This window comes from Tenrec ecaudatus, chromosome 10 (assembly GCF_050624435.1).
Source record: "Tenrec ecaudatus isolate mTenEca1 chromosome 10, mTenEca1.hap1, whole genome shotgun sequence".
Classification (NCBI taxonomy): Eukaryota; Metazoa; Chordata; class Mammalia; order Afrosoricida; family Tenrecidae; genus Tenrec; species Tenrec ecaudatus.
Genome location: NC_134539.1, coordinates 154,201,667 through 154,221,993, shown reverse-complemented (window position 1 = coordinate 154,221,993; position 20,327 = coordinate 154,201,667). Strand labels below are relative to the sequence as shown.

Here is a 20,327-nt window from a genome sequence, read left to right as displayed (position 1 = left end):
CCAGGGAGCTCGTTAAGCGCTGTCGACTTGCTCCGCCCCACCCCCTTCCCTCCTCTGCGATCCCGCCGCCCCTTCCCTTTCCTTGGACGCCGACCCTCGGCTAGCCTTTTCCCCTTCCGGCCCCACCCACCCTCCCTCGAGGATTCGCTCCGGAGTCTCCCTCAGCATCTTCAGCGTCCCCTAGCGACCAGGCGGTCGCTCCTGGCAACCGCATCTCGGCTCCCTGACGACGGCGGCACGTAGGCCACGTCAGCGCGCCGTGGCCCCGCCCCCGGCGACCGCTGGCCCCGCCTCCCTGCGCCTCGCTCGCCGCCGCCGCCGCCGCCGCCACCGCCGCCGCCCGAGACTCGCGCAGAGCAGTTATGGCGGACCCCGCAGCCCCCGCGCCTGCAGCTCCCGCTCCCGCCCCGGCCCCGGACGCCGCCCCGGACGCCGCCCCGGCCTCGGACGCCGCCCCGGCGCCCGGCCAGCCCTCGGCCCCCGCGCCGGACGCGGCCTCCGGGCCGTCCTCGGACTCCGGCCCCGAAGCCGGCTCGCAGCGGTTGCTGTTCTCTCACGACCTGGTGTCGGGCCGTTACCGCGGCTCGGTGCACTTCGGGCTGGTGCGCCTCATCCACGGCGAGGACTCGGACTCGGAGGGCGAGGAGGAGGGCCGCGGGAGCTCGGGCTGCTCGGAGGCCGGCGGCCCCGGGCACGAGGAGGGCCGCGCCAGCCCGCTGCGCCGCGGCTACGTGCGAGTCCAGTGGTACCCGGAGGGCGTCAAGCAGCACGTGAAGGAGACCAAGGTGCGGGCCGGGGGCGCGGGCGGCCGGGCTGGGCGACACTTGAGCATGGGCGGGGAGCCCCCAGGGGCAGCGGCGGCTGGACAGGGGGTGGGGGCACGGCACGGGCAGGAGTCCCCTGGGGGACAGGACGCCGCCGGGACACCGCTCTCTGGGGTGGAGGGAGAGGGAAGCTCCCTGCCAGCCCCCCAGGCGTGGACGGGGAGGCGTTCGAGGCCCAGCCCGGAAGGTGCGGGAGGGGTGGGCCGAGCCTCCGCGGAGGGGACGCCCCGATGCAGTGGGCCAGTGCACCGTCATTGCACCAAGGCCGGCCGGGGCCTGGCGACTTACAGGGGGACTGGCCAGCGGGCTGGACCATTGGATTGGATTCATACACCCCACCGATGAAAGCGGGGGACGAGGGGGGGGGACGGCTTGGTGGGAGGTGCTTTCGAATTACACCAGTGCAGCGCGGCGTTGGCGTTTTCGCTGACCCCCAAGGAGCCTCCTGCTGCATTGTGTACCCTAAAAGGCCCGGTCCAGGAGGGGTGTGGGCCAGCCAAAACAAAGCTTGGGGGGGGGGATGGAGGGGGGAATCTCGGCCTCCACAGAAGCCCAGCAAGTTGTCTGCTGACAGAATGCGATAGGTTCTTTCTGTGTGTCACCTTTACTGCTTATGGCTGTGGGGAACTTCGCGAGTTAAGGCTGCCACTGAGCTGCGGTATTAATAGTGTAGGGGAGAATGTGACAGCTGCTACTGGGGCTGATGGCTCCCAAGTGCATTTGGACATCCCTGGGGGAGGGGCGTTTGTAGACCCCCGGCTGGGAGAGCCACCCATTTGGAGGGTCTCTTCCCCAGCAGGGCCACCAAATTGCCCTGTGCTATGGGGGCGAGGCCCATGAGCAGAGAGCACTTGACAAAACAAAGGGGCCCTGTCATCCCAAACCTGGAACCTTGAACTGAGGTTCACTTGGTGACTTTGCATGGCTTGTTTTTCTGAGTGTAAATCCCTATCAGCCTCGCACACACACACACCCCTTCTATCTTACGCCCCTTCTTCCTCTCTCTCTCCCCTCCCTTCCCCTTCCAAAATAAAAAAGAAGAAAAATAAACAACCAATAAACCAGTTCTAAGGAGGACTGGGGCCCAGACTGTGGGAGCAGTAGCCAGGATGGTGAAGGGTCTGACTTCAAGGGTGGGTGGGTGGGTAGGGGTGCTTTAGAAGTTATTCTCAGTGTCTCCCAGAAAGACAAAGATTCAGGGCTTCATGTATGCTGCAAAGCAGGTCTATGACAGGGAACCCCCACCCTCCCCCACCCCACACACACACCTGGTGGGTGGAGAGATGCTGTCATCCTTTCCCTAGTGGCAGAGTGGCTTGGTGACAGGAGGGTCCTTTTCGTGTGCGTGTGTGTGTGTGTGTGTGCGTGTGTGTGTGCATGCTCCCAGGCTGCAGTCATACCCACGACCCACCAGGTCAGTCAGGAGCCTCTAACTCAGAAAGGACCTGGAACAAGTTCATTTGAAAAAGTTTCTGGGGGAAGGAAAATGACTCTTTTGCCGGGGGGCGGGGGGGGGGGGAAAGTAGCAGGATGATGCTTGCTAACACCCCCCCCCCCCCTCCAGTGTTGCTACGTCAGGAAGAGACTGTGGCCCTTGTTGGCCCTGTGTGTGTTGTCTTCCTAGCAGATGTTTGCTGGAGGCTCACTTGTTTTTAAGAAATGACTCCCGCCCCCAATCAGTCATTATCTGGAGGGTTGTGACTTGGAATTCCACTCTGGGTGTCAGGGCCTCCTGCTGCTGGGAGCATCAGAGCCAGCCGCACCTGGCCCACAGGTGGGAGCTGCCGTGTCTTACCTGGTGGCAGACTTTGTCTGCCTGGGCTTTGGTGAGGCCCTTAGAGTTTGGTTTGGTCGGTGGCCCCCACCCTATGGGGGGGGGTCCCTTGCCCTTGTCTGACTTCACCCACTTGACGCGGAAGTCAAACAGACACAACGTGAAGATGTGGAGCTGCCTGCTGGTGACTCGCCAGGAGCTGGTTGGTGGTGCCATCCTTGCTGTGTGCTTCCTGGGCTTCAGGCATGACACAGCGCCAAGGGGGCACGGGGAGTCCAAGAATGGGATGGGTCATGACACCCCTTCATGGCTGGCAAGAGCCCAGGACTTTGAGGCTTGGGGAATAGGTTTATCGGCATGGAGGGAGGAGGACTCCCGCTCTCCCAGGAGTTTATACCAAGCACATGCATGGCTCCTGGCCACCAGGAGCTGGAGGGGCAAGTGACCTCATTCAGTGGAACCCCTGCTTCTCTTGCTTTGTTTCTGGGCATTGATTGTGGGGGGGGCTGTACCTGGGGGAGGACTGGTCAGGGGGTCAGGCCTGTGGTTGAGGAGGTTGTCCTCCCCACTGCCCACTTTCAGAAATCCCGCTGAGGTCACTCTACTGTGAAGAAAAGATCAAAACAACCCGACTCACTGCCGTTGAGTTGGTTCTGATTCACTGTGACCCTATTGGGCAGGGTCGAGCTGCCCCTCTGGGGTTCCCAGGCTGTGACTCTTCATGGGCCGAGAAAGCCTCATCTTTGTCCTGCAGAGCGGCTGGTGATTTCATACCGCTGACCTTGCAGTCAGCAGCCCAATGTGCAAACACTGTGCACTGGGGCTCCTGAAAGAAAGGTCACTGGGCCCAAACTGGGCACTTGGGTGATTCCCACCCCTCACTTAGTGGCACTGAGATTCAAGGACCTGACCGATGCTCGGATGATGTGGTGACAGTTGTGGAAACTTACTGGGGTTTTTGGAGGGGCCCTAGTGGCAAAGCGGCTACATACACACATTGGGCTCCTCACCGCAAGGTCACTCGTTTGAAATCAACAGCCTCTCCGAGGGAAAGGCGAGACTTTCTGTTCCCATCGACAGTTAGAGCCTCAGAAACTCAGAGGGGCAGTGCTGCCCTGGCCTGTAGGGCCGCTATGAGTTGGCAGTGGGTTTGGTTTGATTGTGGGTTGTTTTCCTTCAGTAACTGTTTATATGTGGCGTGGAGGGAGTAATCGGTGCTGGAGGACCCATCAGTGTCGTTCCATGTTAGTCTGGAGGACAGTAAGTGAGTGGTTAGGGTTAGTCTTTCATTTTCTTTCAAGTCTCCAATGAAGAAATTAGCAAAGAGGCTGGCCAGCAGACCGGACCGTCACCATGCCGCTTGCATGGCAAGGATAGGGAGACATAAAACAAGAAGTTCTTGAAATTGTGGGATCGGTGGCCAGGTTCCGGGTGGTTCCAGCAGCCCAAAGCATCTCCTGTGGATGGAAAAGAAACAGTGGCCAAACCTATGGTCTGCTCCTCAGGATTCCCAAGGCCTCCCCTCTCCAGGGAAGCAGATGGCCTCATCCTCCTCCCTTGGACCAGCTGGTGGGCTAGAACCGCCAACCTTTAGGTTAGCAACAAAACACTTAACCCGCTGTACCAGCAGACAACCGCCTAGTTGGCCAAAGCAAGACCAAACCTACCACCATCTGCTCCACTCTTGAGGCGCAGAGGCCCCTGGTAAGGGTTCCGGGCTGTGCTGCATATGAGGGCAAACAGCCGCATCTTCCCCCCAGCGAGAGAGCAGCTGGTGGGTTTGAACTGCTAAGCAGTCCAGTGCTTACCTCATGGCTCCACCAGGACCTGTGCCCTTCTGTACTCCTCCCTGCTGCCCCCTCCTGGCCTCTCACCGTAACAGCCATTCACCCACTGGCAACACTCTCCATCCAGTCCCGGTCTCCTAGGCGGAGGCTGGGCCTGCCCCATCAATGGTCCTGCTTAGAGTAAATTTCTGATAGAAGGCCAGGTGCTGGGGTCCTCCTTAACCTGGGGGTGGCCAGGTTCTGGGTACCACCTGTCCTGTTGCCTCAGAGGGAGTAGCCGGGTGCCTGTCCCAAGTTCTCGTTCAGAAAGGCTGCCGGGGCTGTGGTGTTCATCTGCCTCCTGTGACCTGCATGGAGTTGCTGCAGCATCCAGAGTCTGTCTCTGGAGGGTGAGACCTGGTGTCTCTGTTGAATCCGGATGGGTGTCTGGGCACGCGTGTGTGTGTGTCTCATTCCCAGTGATGGCTCCTCAGAGACTGGCTTCTCCGTTTATTTTTGGCTCCTTCTCAGGCCAGTGCTTCCGTGGGGAAGGCTGTTGAGGTGTGGTCTCTGAGCACGTGACTCAGCCTCCCTCAGTTGTCCAGAAGAAGCAGTTGTTCTGTGTGATGGCGGCAGAAGAAGTCACGTCGTCAGGTTAGCCAAGATGCTGCGCCAAGCGCACCTAATTCCACCCCCGCCCCTGAGCCCGGCTGGCGCTCCGGCTGACTTCCCACCTGACTCAAGGGCACTTTGCTTCTCCTCTGTTGTGGTCTGACCAGAAGTCAACCGTTGGGTGCTCTTTCTGGTTGCCACTTATGCTAAATGGCCGTGGCCCAGTCACTGCCTGGTGTCTTTCTAGGCCCGAGTCTTATGTGGCTGGTGCCCCAGTGTGGCAGGGCCAGGCTGGGCTCGCCCTGGGACAGCCAGCCCTGCTCCTTCAGAAACTCACTTTCATGGGGTCAGGGTGGGTGGTACAGGCCACTGGAGGGGGAACATGTCCCAGGTGGCTTCACACCAAAGGGGAGCCTAAGCAGTTGACTTCGGAGGAGCTGGAATTCCCAGTTGATCACGTGACCTGTGACCGGTGGGGTCACATGCTTTGTCTCTAATGCGCCTTCCGTCAAGACGAGCCCCGTCACTCCCCAAGATGCTCAGCATTCACCTGCTTGCCGCCGCCGCCCCCTCCGGAATCTGGAAGACCGTGTTGGAAAGTCCTGAGTGACAGGCAGTGCAGCGGTGGACACCAAGGATGGAGAAGTGGAGGAGGAGGAGGCATTGGCGCAGTGCTGATGGTGCCCGGGCCCTCGCAGCTCTTCTGGGCACTGGGCAACCTTATTCTCCCCTCCCCCCCCCCCGTGGCAGGAACTGAGAGGTTGTGTGACTTGCTCACAGCCACAGTGCCACGGAGTGGAGGGGCCTCCCTGCAGACTGCAGGCTGGGCCTCCATTCTTCTCGCCGGTCAGTGTAGCAGAGGATGCCCAGCTCCGAACTTCAGACTGCCCAGCTCAAGCAGAATCCTCCCACCCTGGGCTCAGCCTGACTCACCCCAGCCCTCAGCCTCCTCTGCTTGCTGGTCTTTGGGAAGACCTTCGTGGGAGGACGCACCTATGTTTGGAGGATGGGGAGGCGCGGGAGGGAGGGTGGCTGTTATCACTGTGTACTAGTGTGTCCGTGTCTTCTGTTCCCTGGTCCCGCCACCATCCCCAGAACTGTCACCAATATGGTATTTCCAGAGGACCTGAGAATACTCTGGGACGCTGTCCCCCTCCATCCTGGAGGACATGAGGGCGGCTGCTTCTCATGCCTGGGGCTCTGCCCGTCTTAGCCAGGAATCCCACCTGATGTCCCCCTCCAACCCCCAATCCCTGGTCCAGTGGTCATCGGCCTGCTGAGACTGGAAACAGGATCTGCAGGATTCCTGGGGGGCAGCCTGTCCCTGTCCCCTGGGCTGTGTCTGGGTCACTGTCCCAGAGATTCTCGGTGGGACACCCTCGGCCTGGCTCTCTGCTCATTCTTCCTCGCTCTCTCAGAAAGGACCATTGTCCTGCCTTTCACTCGGTTCACCCATAGGCCCCATGGAACCCCCTGGAACCCACGGGGCCGGGACCTCGCAGTGTGTGACTGAATTACCATCTAGCAGTGCGGGGCACATGACGAGAGTCAGCTGCTGCCCCCCCCCCCAGTGCCCCCTCTGAGCAGAGTCATGTCAGCGTCTGGAAAGCTCTGCCCCAAGAGGGCGGGTGGGGTCTATGTGGGGTCCATGAGTGGGAACAGCTCCCGTCTGGAGGGGTGGGGGGGTATCACTGAGCGATGAATTAAAAGGAGAGATCGAAAGAACTCCTCTCCCACTTCCACAGTGCAGACCCCACTGTGGGGCCGGTCCTGGATCAGTGTCCCTTATGGGAAGCTAAACAGGCTTCAGAGCCGCCTCCAGATTAAGAAGAACCAGGAAGGAAGGCCTGGTGGTCTGCTTTCCAAGGTCAGACCCTTGTCATTCTACGGGTCATCACGGCACAGTCTGATGCCCCGAGGACAGTGCAGGACCAGGCGGTGACCCGGTCTCCCAGTGGTGGGGACACACGCTGGGTGTCTTCACTGACCTCCCTCCCAAAAGGCCGCTGGCCCCAGAGCTCAGGTCTGGGTTGGAGTGCTGCCACACAGCCCCCCTCTGCCCTCCTGGAGACCGCTGGCTCATGTTTCCCCCTCCACCAGCCTCTGGGGGCTCCCCGAGGCACCAGCTGACGGCATGTGGTTACAGGCAGGGTGGGGTAGAAAGCTTCCCGGAATTTTTTGTAGTTCAGAGTAAAAGTGAACCGCAGTAATGGCCAGCCCTGGGGATTGAGCCTCTCCTGTTACCTGCCTGGCTGTTTGCAACGGCTGAGGCTGTGACAGCCTACGCTCAGCGAGCAGCAGCCCCTCTGAGCTGCAGGGGTGTCCTCGGGGCCACCTGCTGGCTGGCTGGGAGGGCGTGGTGGTTGGGGTGGACTATCTGTTTTAAGTTGGCGCGAGGCTCTGGTGACGTGTAAGCTGGGGAAACAAGGAAGACACAGTCCGGCTCTCAGAAACAAGGAGCCTGACCTGGGGACACCGGCTGCGGCAGCCTCTGTGCTGTGTCCTTTCAGTGGGAGACGCGGCCGTGGTGGGCCACAGAGGTCAGGGGTCGGGCTTGTCCCCAGGCCATCCCTGCCGGCCCCCAGTGTAGCCTGCAGACGTGCTCAGGGCTCGAGGTGGCCCCTGGACACTTTGGGACCTGGCATCTGCATGGAACGTCCCTCTGACAGTTAATGACTTTGGGGATTTGGAGAGCTCTGAAGGTGGATGACTTCATCTCCAAGTAGCTCTCCCAGTATGCTTGGGGCCCCTGGCCTCCCCTGGAAGAAATGGGGGGCACCTGCTCCCCCTCAGCCTTTTACCACCATGCACTTGCCCTCTGGAATGCCACCTTTACTGAGAGCTCCTCCTTCCGACACCTCCTGGGCTTTCTCCTCTGGCCTGTGGTCGTCCTCCTTACCTTGGAGAGTGAGGCCTTCCCAACAAGCATCAGGCCCTTTCATCCGTCCCCGCTCCTTCCATCTTTTTCCAGCGAGCTCGGCCACTTCTGTGGCTGCAGCAGGTAGCGGCCAGTGTCGCCTGTCCGTCTCAGCAGCCTTCCTGGTGGCACCATCAGGTCCTCTGGAGCCTCTGGCTTTGTGGGTGCAAACTCTGGGCATTGTGCCTGCCTCCCCAGCCCCAGGTCCATGGACTTTAGGTGTTATAGACCAGTTCCCAACGGCACACAAGCCCCGCCGCAGGTCTGCTTGTAAACCCAATTTCCATCTACGTGGGAACAGGTCGGTATAGTTCACATCTAAGGTAGGCCAAAGAAATGTTGGCCTTAGTGTATAGCTTGCCTTTCTAAGCATTAAAAAAATTGCACTCTTGCAGATACACTAGAACACCTCTTAACAGTCATGCAGTCATGAGTGTGGTGTGTGACGCGAGTTGAAAAGCAGCCCCATTTGTCTCCTGTTACTGTGAATCGGGCGAAGGCCTGCGGAGCACATCCAGCGCTTTACCCGTTCCTGTGCATCGCGTCCTCTGCCGCACCGACCCCACCTCCTCCCTGTGTTTCCTGCCTGACCCGCCCATCCAGCCCTCTGAGCTCTGTCCTGGGCTCAGTGCTGCTCCTTGGATCCTACATGGCTGGTCGTCCTAAGGTGGGGGTGAGTCCGGTTCCAGACATGAAGGGTGAGGGCAATACTCTGGATAGGTCCCTCCCGCCTCTCTGACCACTGAGCACGGTCTCGCTGATGATTTGGGGTTCATCCCACAGTTTCCTCCCACTCTACCCAGAACCTTCATTTGTGAGCCTTTTCAGAGCAGCTGGGCACCAGCTAGCTCCTCTGGTCTCAGGGTTGTGGGGTCTGAGGTTTGTGCGGTCCGTTAGTCCACTGGGCTCCTTGTCCCCATCCACGTGTCCTTGGACGTGGGTCACTCTTTCCTCTGGCACCTTTAAGACCCTACTCGCTGTTCCACAGACTGGTGGAGCACAGCCTATGTGGGCGTGTTACGCTAGCTGACTGTGTGTCCCCCGAGAGTATGGTCCTGACCCTAGACTGCTGTTTGCTATCACGAACCATTGTGGGTGCCTTGGATTTTTAATGTGACAGGTTTTGGGGGGTGGTGGCTCGTGGCTGTACGCAAGTAGGACACTAATCTCTTGGGATGGGCCTGCAGAGAAGTGGCCCTGACTGTGTGTCATACAGACTGTTTACGAGCACAGAGACCAGGAGAGTGGCCACTCACTGGTGACCCCAGGAGACAGCCCCTGCCAGCTCGCTGGCACACTTGGCTCCCTGGGCTTGTTTCATGTGGCCGGTGTGCTTCGGTAGCTGAAGGTTAGGCACTTCACCCCGGAACGCTCAAGCTAGCATCTGCGAAGGAGGACGACGCAGGGGCTTGTTTTGAATTTGTGTCCCTGGCCCCGTGGGAGTTGACCGTCAGCTTTTATGTATTTAATTCTTAATCATTTTATTGGGGGGCTTGTACAGCTCTTAACACCGTCCATCCATCCATCCATTGTGTCGAGCACATTTGTACATTTTTCGCCATCCTCGTTCTCAAAACACTTGCTTTGAACTTGAGCCCTTGGCATCAGCTCCTCATTTTCCCCCTCCCTCCCTGCCCTTCCTCCCTCAGGAACCCTTGATAATTTGTAAATTATTATTTTGTCATGTTTTACACTATCCAACGTCTCCCTTAACCCACCTTTCTGTTGTCTGGCTCCCAGGGAGGGGGTTATATGTAGATCCCTCTGATTGGTCCCCCTTTCTCCCCACCTTCTCTCCACCCTCCTGGTATTGCTATTCTTATTATTGGTCCTGAGGGGCTTATCTGTCCTGGATCCCCAGCCATCAGCTCTTTAAGAGCTGCCTCTCACCTGCCCACCTTTGCTTCCTGAGTCAGGGCCCTGGCCTGCACTGCCCCACAGGGTGACCCTCCTGTGGCCTTGCCAGGGAGGTCCAGCCCCAGCCTCTCGTCTGCGTGGACCCTGCATGTCAAGCTCCAGCTCTTGCTCCTCAGTTTACTTCCTGCTGATTCAGGGGGACTGCTTCCCCCTCAACCTCCCCTGACCCCCTCCCCCACGGACCCCACGCCCCGGGCTCGCCATCCTGGGATGGGAAGCAAAGTCAGTCAGTGTCTTCTGAACAGCCCACCAAAGGTGAGAGGTTACACCTCCACCCCGCTTACCTACAGAGTCAGCCTAGTCTCTGCAGAGGCCTGGTCTGTGCGGGAGCTGTGGTCCCCTTGCCAGCCCACACCCCTGCATTGCTGGGAAGGGGAGCGTGTCGATACTGCCTGTGTGGGGCTGCGCTCCACAAGGACAGCCTGTTCCAGCCCAGAGCTGTGGTTGTAGAACCCGCAGGGGCAGTTCTGCCCTGTCCTGTAGGGTCACTGTGAACTGGGATCAACCAGGAGATGGTGAGTTTAGTTTAGTTTGGTTTGGGTTAACTTATGGGGTGGGAGTGCTGGGTTAGGCGCTGGCTGCCAACCTCAAGGTCAGAGGTTCAGACCCACCAGAGGGAGAAAGCTGAGGCTGCTGGTCCTATGAAGATTACACTCGCAGGAATCCCACCCAGGTCACTGAGTTGGAGTCAGCGGCAGTGGGTTTGGATGGCAGTGGTCTCAGCGAGTCGGGGTGAGTCAGCTTCATGAGGAAGGCAGCGTCCCACAGTGGTAGGATCCCCTTCCTTCCCACTGTGTGGAGACCTGTCCCGTTCTCGCCTGTGCTCCTCATGCACCACCGCCGCATCCGTCTGCTAGAGCGGGTGTGCGGCTAACAGGCGTGGGCCAGGAAGACAAGCCTGGCGGTCCATGAAAACCTGCTGGAGCGCGCTGCTTTGGTATCTGCCATCGATCATGGGTTGATGCAGGAGCCAGCAGAATTGTATCCCGTCGTATAAAGTCACCGTGAATCAGGAGCCTGCAGACAAAAATCACACCAAACCCACTGCCATCCAGGGGGTGGAGCTGATGCCGACTCCAGGCCTCCCCGTAGGGCAGAGTAGAACTGCCCCTGTGGGGTCTCAGAGCTGTCGGTCTTCGTGGGAACAGCAGCCTCCTCCTTTTCTTGTGGAGCGGCTGATGGGTTTGAACTACTGACCTCAGGGTTAGCAGCCCCAACATGGAACCGCAACGCCAACAAGAGTCACCAGTGCTTTCCTGGTGGTTGGGAGGGTCTGCTCCCTTTCCCCTCCCCGTGAGTAGAGTCGGTGGTGGGCAATTTCACTGGGCTTCAAGTCTTTTAGGGCGAAACTTGATGGTGGTTATGTGTCTGTTGCAGCCAGCCGAGGAGATAACAGCTGGTTCAGCGTGTCAGGGAGGTTGGCTGTCTCCCATGCAGCCCGGTGCCTTGGCCGCCCTCAGCAGTGAATTACATGCTGTGTGACCTTGGCACAGCCAGCACCCTCTTTTGAGAAAGAAAGAAACAGACCCCACCATGGCCCAGAGCCTGCCCCAGAACACCCAACGAGCCAGGGCCGGTGCCAGGGTCAAACATGAGCCCTGTCCTTCAGTGGGATGATGGAGAGGCCCATGGGCCCTGTCCCCAGACCACGGGCCACAGAACACTGGCTCATCTCTAACAACGGAGCTGAGCGGCTGTGACCAGTGTGCGCCCAGCACCAGCTCTCTTCATAAACCAGGCGGCTGGGCCTGCCGGCCACCCAGCCGGTGCGGTCTGCTGACCAACCCAGACCACTCCCCTCCCCAAGCCCCAGCAGTTGAGCTGCTAACGGCAAAATGAGCAGTTCCCTGCTCCTGCAGGTGGCAGCCTCGGAACTCCACGGGGCAGTGCCCTGCTGTAGGTTCGGGGTGAGTTCTTGCCTTGGACTCGGCCGTGGATCTGTCTTTTCTTGGTGAGTTTTCCTTTCCCAGCAACAGTCCTGACCAACAGAAATACCACACGGCACATCTGTCTTTATGTTCCGGGAGCCACACTGTAAAGAGAACGAGTAGCCGATTCTCCACCCTTGTAAACGCCGGCACATGCTGGCGTGCGTCTCACACTTGAAGGATATCACAGCCATGCTTCAGCTGCTGAGTAGCCGCGTGTGGCTAGTCACTGCTGCCTGGAGCGCCGTGCTAGGACACACGCACACTCGCACGCCGACACACTTCCCTCTGATCCCCTCGCCGGCTGTAAGTGCTTCATGGCACCCAGCATTTGCTCATGCTGCTGACTCACTTTGTAGTGTACTGTCTCCCACCTCGGACGGTGACTGCCCAGGCTAGGTGCCTGCGTGCTGCTTGTTGGGGGGGGGGGGTGAATGCGTGAACGCACTAAGACCGTCACTGCTGTTGCCGCCATGGCAGCCCCGAGCACAGCAGACACAGTGCCGTTGTCCAGTGTCCGGCGCACTGCAGTCCGTGCCTGCCTTCAAACCCGAGGACTTGTTCCCGGGCAGAGGTTTGGGGAGCAGGTCGCCAGGTCGTTCTTCCTAGTTGGCTTTGGTTGTCGCTGTGGTTCTGACTCAGGCCGCAGCCCTTTTCCTCTTGAAAATCCCGTGTTGTGTTTTATTGCATGTTTAACAGCTTGGTTGGCATATAGTGCCCATGTCCTACAGCTCAGTCCCATGAAGAAGAGTCCACCGTCATCCCCACAGTCAGACTTGGAACGTGGTCTTCTTTCCGGGACGGGTGTTGTCACCCCCATTGCCACGTGTTGTGTTGTGGGTTCCGTGTGGCAGTTTCCATACCGATCGTTCTGTGGCCTGGGCTCCAGTGGGCCTGCGTTCTTATTTTCCATACTGTCTCCTCCGTTCCGCTGACCGAGACCGCCCCCCACCGCACACGCAAACACACGCACACCCAGGACAGGGCTGGGAGGCTGGGCTGGGCCTGCCCCAGGTGTCATTTGGTGAGGAGAGAAATGGGGAGTTGGCTGTCTTTTTGTCCTTGTTTTTCTTCCTAAACTTTATTTACTTTGTGCTGGTTGTTGACACGCAGCAGCACACACCATCAGCGACATGGTGGAGCTGCACAGCCCTCTCCCCACTCCCCCAACACACACAGAGCGGCTGGTGATCCAAGAGAGTTCCTAAAAAGAGCAGATGTGCAGGAGGTCCTGGACAGAGCAGGGACAAGATGTGGAACAAAATGTAAAAACCTGGAAAAGGCCCAGCTTACTGGTCCAGTAGAGGCTGGAGAGACCCAAAGACTAAGCGCTCTGGGCTCCCTTCAGCCTGGAGCTGAACTCACATCCGGGCTCGACTTTTTGGCCAAGTAGTAGGCCTGTAAGGTGAGTGATGCCGAGTGGAGGGAGGGGTGTCAGGAGGGAAAGGGCAGCACCTGCCCAGGTGCAGCTCAGCCTGAGGGCAGGCAGGGATGGGAAGAAGCGAGAGAGTGGGGAGGGGGCCGGCTGCTCCGCTGTGAGGATGGCAGTCACTGTCGTGGGTCAGAATGCACAGGGCTCCTGGAATGGAAACCAGCTCGCCCTGTGACCCTTGGCCCAACCGCCATGGGCTGATGTTTAGGGAGGTGTTAGTTACCAGCTCAGTGGAGCTCCTGCTGGGCGACCACTGGGTATGGAGATCTGAGGAACTGCACCCATCCTACGGTGCTAAGGTGTTTGCTGTAGACGGCTGGTTGTACAGGAAGGGGGGCGAAGCAATGCCCTGTGTGCTGACCAGGTGAACAGCCTGGTCAGAGTAGCCCCGAGGACAGAGGTGACGAGTGACGGGACTTGGTGAGATTTAGATGCCTAGAAACCGGGGATGGGGGAGGGGGTATCTGCAGCCCATCTTTTACCTGCTCGTATTCCTACCTTCCTTCTTGCTGCCCCACAAGCTTTGTTCAGATTTGCAGAAAAGTTGCAAAATTGATCTTGAGGGTCCCCCGTCTACCCTTCCTCCAGCTCCCCGGTGTCTGCATCTTAACCAGCCGCGGCCCCACCCTCCCTGTCATCCAGTGGACTCTGCGCCAGAGGACAGAGTGGGCCTGTGAGCCTGCACTGCAGCAGACAGCCTCACCTTTCTTCCTTGGGGCCGCTGGCGGGTTTGAACTTACGGTCGTCAAAACCAAGACATTACCGTCGTCATCGTCGTCATTGTCACTGGAGTCAGCCCTAACCCAGAGTGACACCGCACACAGCAGAATGAAACGCTGCCCGTCTCCCGCTGGCCTCTGGTCTTTGTGATGTTGGAGCTGTTGTCGCAGCCACTGTGTCTGCCCGTCGCATCGAGTCTAACTCTTCCACCGACCCTCCCTGTGCCGCGCGTGAGGCCCAGCTCCAGGGGCTGCTCCTTCTTGGGTACCGTGCCCAAAGCACCTAAGGTGGAGTCTGCATCCTCGCTTCGAAGGAGGGGCAATGTTTGATCTTCGGCGTCCTTCCGGTACCCTTCTCCAGCACGGAGAAGGTGGAGCGTCGGTTTCTCCGGGACGCGCTTTCACAGGTGGGGGGTGGTGCGGCTGGGCTCAGGCACACCGTAGTCCTTGTGGCATCAGGAGCCCTGGTGCTGCACTTGGTTACACGTGTGGGCTGCAGCCCAAGGTCTTCAGTTGGAAACCACCGGCCGCTCCTTGTTTCCGTCTTGGAACACCCCGTGGGCAGTTCTGCCGTGTCCCGTAGGGTGGCTGTGGCCAGTATCGACTCCGTGGCTGTGCGTGTCCCCACACCGACCCAGGGCAGTTGCTTTCCTGTCTTGACTGTGGATCCGAACACAGCGAAGCCTTCTCTCCACTTGCCATGAGAGTGCTTCATGGTCCGCGTGGGAGGATTCCGGTTTTCTCCGTGTCGAGGTGCAATCCAGGCTGAAGGCAGCTGTCTCTGACCTTCATCAGCCACTGCTTCCAGGCCTCCTCACTCTGAGCAGGCAGGGCTGTGTCCGCCGCAGGCACGAGGTGTGGCTGAGCCTGCCATCAGTGCCGGGGCCGCCCTCTCCTCGGCTCAGCAGCGGGACTGCACCATGACCCAAACCAAGGACCTTACCCAGTGTTCCGCTAGTGCCCTCTCTCTGTTCCAGGACTCCGACTGCGCTCCGCATAATGACATTATGCAAATTGGAAGGGGAAAAAATAGCGTGCTCATCTTTCCCCTTCTTTTCACACTCTGCCCTGGAGGGTCTTTGCTCAGGAAGGAGCTGTTGCCACCAGACTGTCTCGTGAGAGAGAGTCCCAGGTGCCGTGGGCCACTCCCGACTCCTCGTGGGTCGCAGTGCAGCAGGGCACCGGGGGGCTTCCAGTGGCCGGCCTTTCAAAGGTACATTACCAGGCCTTGCTCCTGAGAGTGCCTCGAGGTTAGCGAGTTCACAGATTGCTCACCCCCGGGACTCCCACCGCCAGAGAAGCATTTTGGAGGGTACAAGGGGCAGAGACGAGGAGGAACTTAACCTGTGAGTGCTGAGGGGGCAGGCATGAGGCGCAGGCTGGGGTCGGGGTGGGGGGGCAGGGCCACCCACACACTCACTTGTCTGTTGGTCAGTCCCAGGTGAGCCAGCACTGAAGGCAGACGACTGGAACGGCCCTCGTATTGGTCTTAGATGGACAGCTTACTGCCGGATTGCTACGTTCTGCCCTATGCAGAAAGGACAGAACGTGGAAAAGGAAGTAAAAACAAAGTGGCCTGCAGCCCACCTCTCAAGGATAACTCAGTGGGTGACAGTCCTGGTCGTCTGGGGGCGGAGTCTGTGCGTGCTTGGCAGCAGCGAGGGCAACAGGCAGTTGGAGCCCACCAGCTGCTCTGGGCAAGAGAGCTGCGGTTACTGTCTGGGAAGCCCGCGGGAGCCATCCACCCCGTCCTGTAGGCTCGCCAGGGCCGGCCTTTTGGATCAGGCTTACAGTATGCTAACTTCAGCCTCCCCCCACCCCCCACCCCCCCGCTAAATAAGCCTATCGACAGGTTAGGAACCAGAAGTCCGTTTGCTGGTCCCCAGGGGCTCCCGCTTGCCCGACACTCGGGCATGTATTCTGTGTGGAAGCATGAATTCAGGCTTCTCTGTAAAGCTCATCTTTCGCAAACAGACCGGTCAGCTGCACTGCCCTGCCAATCTGTTGCTGACCACATCCTCCTTCCTCGGCGACCTGGGCAGGAGGGCAGCCCTTGACACCGCCTTCACTGCCCTCAGGGAGCCCCTCATGGCGGGAGCCTAAAGCCAGTATTTTACAAACAGATTGAGTCCATTCTGACCTGCAGGGGCCCTCTGGCCCCAGGATGTCTGAGACTGACTCCGCGTGGGGGGTCAGTCTTCATCTTTCTCCCAGGGAGCGGCTGGCGGGTTTGAACTACCCACTGCTCCAGAGCCTCTTGAAAACATAAGATTTTCTCTGCCACTTTTTCAGTGGCTGGGCTTCCAGGTTTCCCGGTGGGCCTTCTCTGCCGCCCCAGTCAGCCTTAGGCTGATGTGTGGACCAGGGCTCGGGTCACCAGCCCTGTGGCCTCCTGGCCGCCCGGCCACCCATCCCAGGACTAGCCCGCCCACTCACTGAAGTGCCTCTCTGCTCCCCTGCCCGCTGTTTAATTGTCGGTCTGAGTCTCCTGCTGCTGCCTCAGAAACGCCACAAGGCGGGGTGCTTTAGCAAACAGACATCTGTTTTCTCCCCTTGGGGGGCTAGAAGTCTGGGTCCAGACTAGGGAAGGCTTTGTCCCAGAGGTCCTTGCCCTCTGCAGCTTTCAGGATGAAACCTCTGGCTGTATGTAGCCCAGGAAAATGCCGATGTCTAGTTAACATAACAGATGGTTTGTTGCATGCATGGGGGTGGTTAGGGATGGCACCAAACACTTCACCACCTTCTACCTTTTACCACCCCCACCCCGCCAAGCCAGGACCCACTGTCCCCCGGGCTTCCATTCCAACTTTGTGTTGCTGCTGTCCACTGTGTTCCCTGGAAGCCAGACAAACTCATTGCCTGGAGTCAATTCCTACGCATAGCGACCCTGTCGGGTCAGGGTGGGCCTTCCCCTGTGGGTGTCTGAGACTGTTTTCGGAGAAGAAACCCTCATCTTTCTCCCACAGAGCAGCTGGTGGTGTCAAACTACCCTCCCAGGACTCCCCTGCTCCTGGTAGATGGCTCTGCAAAGAGCACCAGGCTCCAGGCAGACATTCCAGACCAGTAAGTGAGCGTTTGTCTGGGTCAAAGGAGACTTTTTTTTTTTTTTTTTAAGTTTTAAAGATTCTCTTCAGGGCAAGTATCTTCTTTTTTGTGTGTGTGCTGGGGCGGAGTTGGGGGGTGGTTGTTGTTGGCATCTTTTTAAGGTGGTGTTGGGGTTGCCTGTTGGACTGCTAACCACAGGCCACCATTCTTACTCTCACCTACCAGGGGCCTGCAGGAGACCGACCCCGGAGGCTGTCGGCTCCGGTAAGCCCCAGGAGCAGTTCTAGCCTGCCCGGGAGCCGAGGGGACGACAGTAGGTTGGTGGGTTGGGAGCTTCAGCGTTAGCTGCCTGTCCTCCAGTCCTTGTAGTACCCGCTGCCCTTGCTCTTTAGATGGGGAGGGGACTGGGGAAGGGGGCAACTCAAGTGTATGAAGCGCACGCAAACCAAGTACTGGCCTGTTCGTTTCTATGTCACTCGTCCTCTTCCCCTTGAGAGTGGCTGTCAGTGAGTGCGTGTGCAGGCAGCCACGCGCCCCGCCGCCCGCCCGCATGCCTGTTCCCTATGCAGGTGTGCTGCAGTGGGCAGCCTGCTGGCCCATCAGAGGGGAGCCAGCCGTTCCTTAGCTCGCCTCTCGCACAGTTAATGGTTTCCCCTCTCCCATGGTTATCATAATGGGAATGACATCATGATAAATGCTGCCTTTGTCTACAGCGTGAGGTTCCGTAGGGGACATTCCTAGATGGAGGATGGGGTCAAGGGGTAGGAACACACTGAAAGACTTTTGGTTCATTGTACCAAACCCACTGCCTGGGACAGTGGCCCCAGGTCGGCCTGTCCTCTCCCGAGGTGAGCAAGCTGCTCACATGACCTGAGCAGGGGCCCTGCTGCTTAGGGATCCAGCGCGTGGGCTGGAACTCGATTCTCCTGCACGGCGGGGTGGGGGTGGGGTGGGCGGAGTGGTCTTCTGACTGCCCACTGCCTTGAGGGGACACCCCTCTGTGCCAGGAGTCATCTCCCCCTACCCCACCCCCACCAGCTGCATGGGCAGTTTCAGCTCGGGACTGGAGGGCAGCACTCAGTGGGCAGGGCATGGGTGCCTCAGACATCTCATCTATCCTTGGGAACTGGACAGGTACCGCTCTGTACCACAGCCACTCCCAGCTCAGGCCTGTCATGGGAGCCACACTGCCCACGGGCATGGCGGGGAGGGCACGGGAGTGGGGGGTTGGTAGTGCTGCTGCTCATTAACTCGCTTATCTGCCCCTTGAGGCTGCTTTAGTCTCACCATGTGTGTGAGAGAGGTGTGTGTGTGTGTGTGTGTGTGTGTGTATGTGTGAATATTTAAAGAGCTGGTACCAATAAGTGGCCCAGCACCTCCCAGGGCTTAAAAGAGGACCTGTTAAATAAGTGTGGACTCCTTTCGCTCCTTCCCACTCCGCAAGGACACCCCAGAGGTAGAGGTGGCCCATGCATTTGTGCGTGTGATACATACAGTGGTTAAGCACTGAGCTGCTGCACAGGTCAGTGGTTCAAACCCAGCAGGGACCCTATGGGGGAAACATATGCATGGCATTCTGCTCCGGTAAAGGTGACAGCCTTGGGGAACCCCCCCTCCCCCGGGAGTTCTCCTCCCTGGGGGGTCTTTGCGAGTCCGAATGGCTCGTTGGCAGCAGGCTGTTTGGGTCGAGGGCCAAGAGCAGCTTGCTCGCCCTCATCCCTGTGCCCTGCCCAGATCCCTGAGTGCTCCCTGGCCCAGAGCTGTGCTGTAGAGACTGCAGCAGGGGCGTCGTGAGGAGCCACCTGTCAGCACTGCCCTCCCTCGCTGAGGAAGCTGCCCTTGTAGCCAGGGTGGTGAGGTGGCTTGTTCTGCTGCTCCAGGGAGAAGCCACTTCGGTTTGGGGGCAGTGTAGGGTCTGTGTCTGGGTGCCGGCTGCTGAGCCCCTTGGTGGGTCAGGGGTTGTCTGGAGCTGAAGGTGGAGTGGGGAGTCCCTGGCCCGGCTCTCAGGTGGATCCCCGCAACCTCCCAGCATGTGCGCCCCGACTTCCCAGGGCCCTTGCACCTCTCGGGGCTCATGGCGTCCCTGGCTGTCCAGAGTTCAGGGCTCATGGCATCCCCGGCTGTCCGAGCTTAGGAGCCTTGAAGGTGGTGCTGGCGGTGAGCTGGTGCCAGAGCCTCAGGTGGGGCGAGAAGGGGTTCTAGGGAAACTGAGGCCGGACAGGTGAGGAGGTGGTTGGGGTACGGTAGAGAGTCCCTGGAGGAGCGGGCCGGTGCCCGCTTTGCTGGTGCTAAAGGGAGGAGCTGACTTGGGGGAGAAAACCCCTACACAGAGGCTTTCCGGGAGCTCATGGACCCAGGAAACATCTGCCCACAGCCAGCTGCTGCTGATGGGGTGACCAGGTTAGAATAGGTCTGGGAGAGAGTGGGAGAACAATGAGGACCAAAACTCAAAATTGGGGCAAGGGGAGACTAGAGGCTGGAGGAGCTCCCAAGAGTTCCCAAGGGTGCTTGGGCACCCTTCAGGCTGATGAGCTCACCCCTGCGACTCAGCCAAGCAATAGACAGGTGTGCCGGAGACTGAGAAACCCCTTTAACATTTCTGGTGGTGGTGGAGTCAGGTGCTGGCAAGTTGGCTCTGACTCACCGCGTCCTGTGCGCCCGCCCAGGCCCGCGCCTCCTCTCAGTCTCTGCTGCTTGTGCCCTGCCGTCTTGGTGAAAGTCCTCCAGGACAGTCTCTCCCGACAGCATGTCCACTGTACCTGCGGTGAACTCTCGCATCCTGACTGGGCTTTCCCAGCAGGAAGGAGAGGTTCATTCTGCAGCTGTGCGTGGCATGCCCCAGAGTCTCCGCCAGCATCAGGATTCAAAGGCACTGCTGCTGCCGTGGTCTTCCTTACGCATTCTCCAGCCTGCGGATGCAGGTGATGCAGTTGAGAATACCAGGGCTTGGCCAGTTACATCTTAGTCCTCAACGTAACATTTTTGCCTTTTAAAATTTGAAAGGGTGGTCTTTTGCCACAGATTTGCCTCAGAAGGCAAGATGTGGTTTGGTTTCCTGGCTGATGTTTAATTTCGTCATTTTATTGGGGGCTCTTACAACTCTTTATCACAATTCATACATACATCCATTGCCTTCATCATCCTCAAAACATTTTCTTTTTACTTGAGCCCTTGGTATCAGCTCCTCATTTTCATCCCTCCTTCCCACTGGCCCCTTCCTCATGAACCCTTGATGATTTATCAATTATTATTTTGTCATATCTTACACTGTCCGACATCTCCCTTCACCCACTTTTCTGTTGTCCATCCCCCAGTGAGGAGGTTATATGTAGATCCTTGTAATCAGTTCCCCCTTTCCACTCCATCCTCCCTCCACCCTCCCGGTATCACCAC

The 20,327-nt window shown here is 58.8% G+C and overlaps 1 protein-coding gene across 2 annotated transcripts in view; it reads left to right on the top strand.

Moving 5' to 3' along the window:
* Positions 1-313: 313 nt before the first annotated feature.
* Positions 314-20,327, top strand: part of UBE2O (ubiquitin conjugating enzyme E2 O) — a 46,117-nt gene continuing 26,103 nt past the window's right edge. Inside the window, exon 1 of one of the 2 annotated variants that reach the window (XM_075562251.1) lies at positions 314-785. In XM_075562251.1, the coding sequence (XP_075418366.1) occupies positions 363-785 (423 nt within the window). In that variant the 5' untranslated portion in view covers positions 314-362. The remainder of the gene's footprint in view (positions 786-20,327) is intronic. The other variant, XM_075562250.1, reaches the window with a different exon arrangement.